Consider the following 9,684-nt stretch of genomic DNA (forward strand, 5'->3'; position numbering starts at 1 on the left):
TTCACTTGTTAGTGAAAGAATTTGATCAAATGCCAGAGTGGGATTTCATCTGTGACACCTCATCACCATCACTTTGAGGACGCTGAGAGAAAGAAGGTTTAGGTTGGAAAATTAGTCATTAAAATCCGTGACTCACCCTCTTAGGGACAAATAAGATGCAGATCTTATGATTATAATTCTATCATCCGGGAAAATGAGGCCTCTGTTCTCTGTGATTGCAAAAACATTTTTTTTCCCGCCGTTGAAGATTCTCACTGAGTTTACACATCTATTATTTAGCTCTGTCCCCTTTTTCACAAAGAGTATTTTGCCAAACTTGCAGTTGCCATGATGCTCACACAGACACACATCAGACACACACAGACACACACAGACACACACAGACACACACACACACACACACACACACTATTGTTCATGCAGCCTAAAATACCAATTGTTATTGCGTGGTACAGGGTCTGCTGAATATTCCATTTCCATTTAATTTGGCCTTCTTGCTGACTAAGAGTTGGTAATTCATCATTCGTCTGCACCAGGGGCTTATGAATATGGATTTCGGGCAGTTTATTAGCACATCTTAGGAATGCATTATGGGAAATTAGCAAGAGGAATGAAATCTGTTCTTCACAGAAATTGGGCCACTGTCTTTATGTGTATGAAAGGCAAAAAACTCCGAGCCATATCTCCTGTGAAGTTACATCACTGCTGTTTCTGAGAACTTCCCTTTGCACATGGATGATTTACCTGAAATGGTGTCCTTTTATCTGTCTCAGTACAAATGAACATGACAGCTAAATCACACAGCACCGTCAACACTCCTACTGCTTCACTTTCTGAAGGGAACCAGAGGGAGGGCGGTTTGGAGAGAGGAAAGGAGGGGAGGAAATAAATTCACTTCCTTACCAAGCATGATTGGAGCCAATTAAGATGCAATCAGTTTATTTTCTTTGGTCAGATCCATGGCAGAAAAACTCTTTTTATCACATTCATTTGGTTCAAACTCCTAAGAACTAGTGACAAGCTAACCAAGGTTTGGATTTGCAAATACCTTGTTTATTGGACATCCTGTCATCCTGCCAGGAGACAGGCAGTCACAACAAATCCGCTACCAGACTCTAAGCATGGATAAGAATGACAGATTCCCTGCTGTAATTCACTATCCCTCATATCAGGTATAGAACAATAAAGAAGCAGCTTACTGCTATCATACAGTACGTCAACATGGCCACGTGTTCAGGGTTGGATGATAATAACGACAGGACAAAACTGTGTGAGCCGAGATAAACCAAATGAATCGCATCCCTGGTGCTACACGTGTCCCTCCACCTCCTCACCTTGTCTCTGTCGTCCACTAGATCACTCAGCATGTCGTCCATGTCCAGGATCCCTCCTTCAGCGTACTCCAAGTGGTGGGTTTTCACTGCTCTCTCTCCATGCTGGACACAAAGACACCAGTTAGCAAAAATGATTGAATTTGCATTAGGGCTGGTAAATAAAATAACAAATAAGCCTAATAAATAGCTTGAATTACTAACATAATGGATAGTTATAAACCTGAACTAACTCATAAATATTTCACTATCAGAATCCTGCACAGTTAAACTAAAACAGCTACAACAACCAATGACATCTATCACCAATCTTCAACTGGTCATACTGTAATTATTCAATAATAATCATATTATACTGACTGTAAGACTGACCACAGAACGCAAGAAGACATATTTCACAAATGTTACAGAAACTTAAAATGTCTGGCACTCAATGAGGTGCATGAACAAACACAATAGACACAATTATACAATGGCTGTTCTTATCACACGTTTACAATAATTGTCATAAGAGCAACTGCCAAGTTAAAGAAAATATCCCAGTTGTGTGTGTGCAGTAACAATGTCTTTGCACAAACATGTAGCATGAGATGCTTGACCACTCACTCATCATTTTCAGTTTATTACAGATTTAGGTTCAGTCACTGTTTCAATATAAGAAATAAAAATAAGAATAAGAAATAACTCAACTAGAATGATGTGTTTACAGCAACAAATGTGACACAATACTGACAGTCACTCAACATAACAATGGCATATATTCAGACACAACAGCAGGTCTCCCTGTTTGTTTGGCAGGTACAGTAAGGACAGATGACCTACATTACACTGTACATGCTCAGCACCGGGTTTTAAAAAGTACAGCTTGTACAGAGCTATGCGAGCGTGAGATGGGGGAGGATAGGAACTTTTCCAGTTTCACAGCTCCGCGGGGAGCGGTGGTGGGCACATTCCAGGCCAGTTTCACTGTCACCATGAGGACAGAGGTCAAAGTGAACACACCCCACAGAGCAGGAAGTACGTGGAGCTTCATACATTGATAAAGAGAACAAGGACTTTTGACTGAGCGGCAATCTGAAATCTGTGAACTGTTAGCACAACAAAATCAAATGAGAAGTACACACACAATAGCATCTTCCCCTTTTTGTGACCAAGTATTCACATAATCTGTTGTGGTGATGCTTCTCTGAGTTCATTTCTGGACAATTTAAGATGAGGATGATGATAAATTTTGTAAATTATGAGAACAAAGTGAAACAGAATGTAGTTCTGACCTTCTGAATGGGTTCAGTATTTGCTGGTTTTCCAGATTAAAAGGAATTCCTGGACTTAGAAATCTTTGACAAGCCTTATCGGTTCTAACAATGTGTGCAGTAGAAAATGGCCCATTAGGAACTGCCAATACCAATAAGCAATCTGTCCGGAGAAACACAAGACTACATTACCAGCTAAATTAACAGCTATAGGCAATAAGCCTCAGAGGCTGGAATGAGTTTGGCTAAGACCCAGCGAGCAGCTTCTGCTGTATCACTGAGCCCCGTTGTGAATGGGCTTGTTCTTGCTCCGCTGCATCCAAATGTGAATTATGGGGCACAAAAAAGAGGGTGTCTGCCTTTTACAATGGGCCAAGTCCATTCTCTTAAAACAAATGGTTGGGAAAGCCTGGGACTTCAATCACAGGAATAAAGCCAGAACCTCCCTTTCTTCAGAAGTGCCCATAATACCAACACCAGAGCTCCGAGAGATAGAGCAGCAAGTAATCCGCAACTACAACTAGCATACAAATACACTGCAGTTTCCACACAATGCAACGGCATTGTATGATATGCAAACAAGCATGCAATCCACTGAGACAGAGCCCAGAGCATCCTGTCACTGTGAAAATATGAAGTTGTTTCAACATAACATAAAATAAGAGTAAGGGCCTCACAAAAAAGAGGAGGCCTTACTTCCTCATAGTTTGCATTGTTTAAATCTGATCAGACTCATCTGAGAACGCTGGGAAGAAAGTAACCTTCAACATGTGATCCATATCTGGAAACATTACAAGGATAATGACATCTGATCACGTTTGTGCTTTCACACATGGTATTTATGAGTGTCCCTGTCATCTCAAATCCTGCCTGCACTGCTATCAGATCACAACACACACTTTGAGTAGGTGGACAAACAGGGTGAATGTCAATGTGGAATAAAGCATCACTATAATATGCAAGGCAAAGGCTAATGCTACTGTAGTCAGTGCCAGTGGAGATGCCTGCTAGCACTAGCTCTCACCTGCAAACACTGTCCTGCGTGTCATAGCGGTTCCTCAATGATAATGATTATGAGATATGACAAGTGCAATGGTGTGTTTATTGATAGTTTACTCCAGGACAGCACATGTGGGATGGAGACGTTGAAACCGGTGGAGCATGGATGTAGCCAAGACGTCAGGAGCAAAGCATTCACACCTCGCCAGAAAAACTGGTCCAACCTGAACGACTGCCGGCATTCTTCTGCCTCTTAGTGTTTATGTGTGAGCGAGAGAGTGTGTGTCTGTGTACAACAGCAAAGGAGGGAAGGGCATCACATCGTCAGCATTAAGATACACGCCTTAATGAAATGAGAAGCATGAGTGTGAATTTCGGGGCGAGGGATTAATTCACATCAGTGGATTAGAGCGCAACAATGCCCGAGTGTTAATTAGCGTCACCTCTGCAGGCCGTGCTTAAGCACACCTGATGTACTTGTGCTATACTTGTGCTCTGCCAGAACTCACAAGACCATAGGAGACACACTTCCCTGCCTACCTTGTGATGAAAAGGGGTGAATGTATGACACTTCAGAGGGAAAGTAATCTATAGAGAGGAAAGAAGGGAATAAAAAAAAAAACCTCTGAAGTCCCACGTCGTCAATCCCTGGTAATTCCCCTTTGTATCCTGAACTCTTCCCATGAAGTAAAAAACAAAAGGAGTTGGGAGTCAGTCAGTCAATACCAGAGGAGAATTACCGTGACAGTTAGAAGAGTAAATTCCCTGCAAATTACACTATTAAGTCCCCCACCATTTAAACAGATAGCGCTCCTTCTTCTCCCTCTCCCCCTCTCTGGTGAGCAAACACGACACCACTCAAGAACGGTGAAGCGCCAGGGCGATTAGCGAAGCTAAATTCGCTGCGGTGGTGGTGGTGGTGGTGGTGGGGGTGCTATTTCACACTTTGATCCTCAGAAGAATGTGTAATTACACAGCTGCAGGAGGACGGTGTGGATTTAGCCGTGACAAAAAAAAAAAAAAAAAAAAAGGGTTTAAAGAACGAGTCGATGAGGAGCTGTCCTCGAGTTGGGTCCATCAGTGCGAGTGAGTGGAAAGAGAAAGGAAAGCTGTGGAGAGCTTTTTCTCTGAGGGACGACAGCAGCAAGAAACAGACAACTTGACCTAAGCAGTCGCCAACGTTCTATTGTAATCACAGGCCAAAATTACTCCTGAACACCACAGAAATAAATTATGTGAAGATGCAACGATCTAATATGACACACTGAGTATTAGCCATGAAATCACAGAGCCACTTTTTTAATGTTAGACAATTCAGTGTTTCCACTCTCCAGTTACAATCATTCTCAGTCAGGCTACAGACTGTTCACATTCCCCTAAATACAAATGAGCCCAGTGATGTCCACACACTGACGAACACAGAATTTGAATTTGGGGAAAAGAGAGCACTAATATTCAATTTCGGCACATTCTCTCTCTCTCCATTCAGCATTTATAAGCAGTATATTACACACTACAAAGCCAATTTCATAGTCAACACTGCTGTCTCACAACATTTTAAGAAGAGCAAGGGACCATGCTGCTTTATCTCCTGCCAACAGCAAGCTTAACTAAGCAAAAAGTTTTTACTGAAGTACTATACAGATAACTCCACCTATTTAATACTGCACATACCTGCAGATGAGGAACTTAGAAAAGACTATTTGAAAAACTAGAATGACCACCTCATGGTTGTATACTTCCGCCAACCAGTCAATTTACAACCTCTACTTCTGTTCCTGAGTTACAACATTGAATAATAGCCAGAAGTGTTTTTGCAGAACATTATGATGTCACAGTGAAGTTGACCTTTGACCGTTTGGATATATTTCATCATTTTATCATATTAGAAATTTGTGTTAAATTGTGTCATAATTAGCATATGAATTCTTGGAAAAAAATATATTTTGTGAGATTACAGTGACATTATCCGATAATCTAAAAACATAATGCCTCCAACCATGACCTTGATTTTTTTTTCTTAATTATCTGCACTGATTAACCATCTATTTACAATCCTGATTGTTTATATGCTGCTTATAAATGGACTTGATCTATTTTTGGTGGACACAGTAAAACCAGACAGGGAGGCAATTTGATTTTTAAAAAGTTCTGAGAACTGATACACAATCACATCCTGTTTTTAATGTCAAGATGTCTGGGATGACCTAATTTAAATTTACATGCCAGCAGGCATCGGTCCTGCTGAAGTGCCCTTCAGCTAAACAGAGAACACCCTCTAGCCTCAAGATGCTGCATAGTAGTTATACAGAACTTTGAAATGGAGGAGTATTTCCCTTCAGGGATCGATAAGGTTAACTGTGACCATTTCCTTGAACACATCCGACAGCCAACGTGATCTAAATTCCAACGCCACAAACAACAGCAGGTTTGAACAGTTACATTAAACTTTAAAAATGCCCTTTGCATAGCTGAGCTCTGACACACATCACATAGGTATCCACACTGGAACCTTCCACTCCTACACACATGAGAAGGAGGGCAAAATGTTCTCAGCTTGTTTAGCGTGCTGTCAGGTCGGTATAAGGGCTGTAATCTGAACTGAACCTGCACAGACAGACCATGGGACAGAGAGACACAGCAAAAGTACCTGGCCGTTTCCCCTGAGAACGCACAACACTGGCAGTCTACATGCTGGTGCCTCAGGCTACAGGCCTACACTAATACAGTAATTGAGTAAAACAGAGGTGGGTCAGCTGTTATCAAGATAGGACTCATCTCATCTGCAACTATGGACGTTTTCCTCCATCACACACTCTTCATAAATCAAACATCTTTGGATTTTTATTTGAGATGTCAGCAGGTTCACTATTGTTTTGCATTCTTTTAAACTAAATCTAATGAAAAATAACTGTTAATTGGAGCCCTATAAGAGACACTAATTTTATATTAGATTATATTATTATTTTATATAGATGACGAAGTAAGAAAGGAAGTTAAGATTTTATCTAATATTTGATAACTTAAATAAATCTTAACACCTGAGGTGCAAATCTTTACACAAATCCCAGAATCCCCTACTTTCCTCATCATATGCCATATTAGCAGTGCTCGAACAATGTGTGGAAACTATATGGGGAAATCTTTCATTACCACCATGATGGCAAGTATACACTCATATTGTACAAATCACACTGTATAATGAGAAGTAATTTTCAGTATGCAGTTAGTTAGAGGCTTTGTCGGTTAACGTAACTGTTTTCTCTACAGAGGCGATGAAAGCAGCCGAACATGTAGAGTCACAGCTGAGATCACATTAAAATAAGCTGCTAATTAAGAAGGTCTACATGCCATCACTGCAATTCACAGTGAGACTGTGCAGTATCCTGTTCACCATGCACATGGCCATAAACCAACACACACAAACACACCCTCAGCGATTAAACCCAGGTTTTTGACACTGTCCCTGCTGTCAGCGGTGGAGCCGGCGAGAGGGGAAATGTGCGGTTAATGTGGGCGATAAGTAGATTCTGCTGGCAGGAGCAGCCGGGCTCATCTGGTCAGATGTATTTAGTCCTTGCTGGCACTTACAGAGCTGGACTGTCCTCATGACGATCTCCCTCTATTAAGAGAAGTCAACAGACTGCTGAGTCAGCGTCTAGCAACAACTCCTAATTAACATGCTCTGTGAAAAGCAATCAAGGGTGCATTCTAATCACACACTCACATTTAGCCTACTTCAGCTTGTGCACCACAGCGTCTCAGTGGGAATCAACAGGGACCGCTGGGCAGAGTGGGCATGGCTGTGGCTGTCAGTGAGGCAGAAAAGAGACAGCTCAGGGGACACAGAGCAAGATGAGCTCCTGCGTGCTTGCATGCATGCATGCGTGTGTGTGTGTGTGTGTGTGTGTGTGTGTGTGTGTGTGTATGGTTATATAGGTGTTTTACATGTTTGTGTGTGCACATTCACAGAGTGGAAGCAATCCATCAAGCCATCCAGCCACCCAGACGGTCCGTCCATCCCTGCTTCCGCAGCCTCTCGCATCCCCACAAGCCAGCCTCTCCGCTCGCCCTGGGGGGGAGGGTGCGTGGGCGGGCTGAGGGGTACCAAGCCAACCGATAAGACCGGGGCCTGTCACCAATCCTAATCCCCAATCACTCACAGGACAAAGCCTCCTGTCCACCGCGCACATCCCCGACTGCAGCCACATTGAGGACATCAAACAGTAAACTTCCACCTGCCCACTGAGATACCAGGGCTTAAAGGGGGAGCTATTGTACAGGTAGACAGCAGAGGCTGCAGCCAGTGCCACCTCACATACGCACAGAGAGGAAACACACATCAGCACCCTATCACGCCAGGACAGCGTGCATATACAAAGCTGCTGATTAATAAAAGGTCAGTTCAGCAGAATGATTAATGTTCAAGAGATTGTAACATCAGGGTACAGAAAACTGCAGGGGTTTATGTCTTTGTTTATAGGTGGGGCATTCATAACAACACAAGCCAGAGGGAAACAACACTCTACATCCGGGGTTCCTTAACTCTAATAACACCATGACTTATTATCAGTTTGGTTCAAAGCGTTCAGCTCATGCCAGTGGAAATTCACTTTCCCCTCAACCTGTCAGCTCTTACACTTCCCAAGAAGTGAAGTTCGACTCCAATCACATGGCAGAGAGCAACAGCAAAAGGTGACTGAGTTTTTTGGAGCTGAGGCATGTGACAGTCACACCCCATATTAATCATCCAAAATGTGCTGTGGCTGCACTGCATTGTGGTGTCCTGAGGCAAGCTGGCGATCAATTGTGATGGATTTATTAGTTTGATTTGTTCAACATTAGTGCCCTTTCTCTTTCATTTACTTAAACATCAACACTGCTTATGTCATAGATCAAATGTTTAGTATCTGATACATAACTGAACTGTGGCTGCACTCTCCACCAATACAGCAGAACCATATATGAAAGGCACATTAGCATAAACATGTTTAAGGGGGAGGTTTCAGGAGATTTTACTCATTTTTATAATATATAATTTTGCCACCACTTAAGAAATAGTGGCAAGACATTGATATGAAAATTAAAAAGGTCTCAAACCTTTTATGAATGACACTTCTATGACATTTAAAGTTTGAGTAAACCAAACTCTATTCAATTTTAGTAGCAAAATGAATCATTATTTCTAGGCAAATTATAGAAACCTCCCTGCTCATTTAAGATAGCAGCTAGCTTGTTTTCAAGCTAGCTGCTAGCTATAATGCTATGAAAATTATAACCACGCAATTAAGCACGTCACGTGATCCCCACCTCAGCCAAGTTACGGGAGATAGCTTACAAAATGTGAGTGGAATGAAATATCATTTTTTGTGGGCACACATAAACAAAAATAGTGTAAAGGAAAATGTCAGTGACAGTTTGTCTGTTTGTTTACCTGCTCCAAAATCCTGCGGTACCTCCGCGTGGCTTGTTCGACTAAATCCCAGACGGTCCATCCAGCTTTACAGGGAACCACCACCGCGGTGTCGGCGAAAGTTACTGTAACTTTCATACCAACTGTAAATTGAAAGAATTTATGCGATCAGTTAAGAAGTTAATCCAAGTTTTGGTAGTCTCTCTACCGGGAGTTGCTCCCTGTGAGAAGAAAGTGGCACCTGTCTGTCGAAACTGGAGCAACAGGTGTCTCAGGTCAGGATGAAAATACGCTGAAGTCACTTGTCCTCTTTCACCGAGACAAACAGTTGAATTAATCCCCAGAGCACATATTGTTTTCAGCCGAGCCGCCAGGGAAGTTGGTGGAAAATGGCACTTACGGACGCAGAGTATGACTTTGTGTCATGTTGAGCTGTCCGCTGATACACCCAAACAAAACAAACTGAGAGAGGAACCCGGAAGAAATCACAGCGACTCCGGCTCTCCAGGAAATTACATTCCCACTGACACACCAACTACTCTCATAGTACTTTATTTTACTACCTTTAATGTGTATTTCATTATTTATTCGTATTCAAAACAGTTCCCAGAGTTCCATATGATTGGTATAGTTTTAATAGTTCTCAAATGAGCAACAATAATAAAAAAAAAACTAAACTAAAATACAT

The 9,684-nt window shown here is 42.0% G+C and overlaps 1 protein-coding gene across 1 annotated transcript in view; it reads right to left on the minus strand.

The window, feature by feature from the left end:
- The window catches only part of pard3ba (par-3 family cell polarity regulator beta a), a 143,371-nt gene extending 133,917 nt beyond the window's left edge, over positions 1 to 9,454 (minus strand). The window contains exons 1-3 of the mRNA XM_023393326.2: positions 9,238 to 9,454; positions 9,018 to 9,139; positions 1,335 to 1,436 (exon numbers count right to left, since the gene is read on the minus strand). Coding sequence (XP_023249094.1) covers positions 1,335 to 1,436; positions 9,018 to 9,134 — 219 coding nt within the window. The 5' untranslated portion in view covers positions 9,135 to 9,139; positions 9,238 to 9,454. The remainder of the gene's footprint in view (positions 1 to 1,334; positions 1,437 to 9,017; positions 9,140 to 9,237) is intronic.
- Positions 9,455 to 9,684: the final 230 nt, after the last annotated feature.

Source organism: Seriola lalandi, unplaced genomic scaffold (genome assembly GCF_002814215.2).
Source record: "Seriola lalandi dorsalis isolate HSWRI2012SDOR001 ecotype SW California unplaced genomic scaffold, Sedor1 jcf7180002054933, whole genome shotgun sequence".
Taxonomy (NCBI): Eukaryota; Metazoa; Chordata; class Actinopteri; order Carangiformes; family Carangidae; genus Seriola; species Seriola lalandi.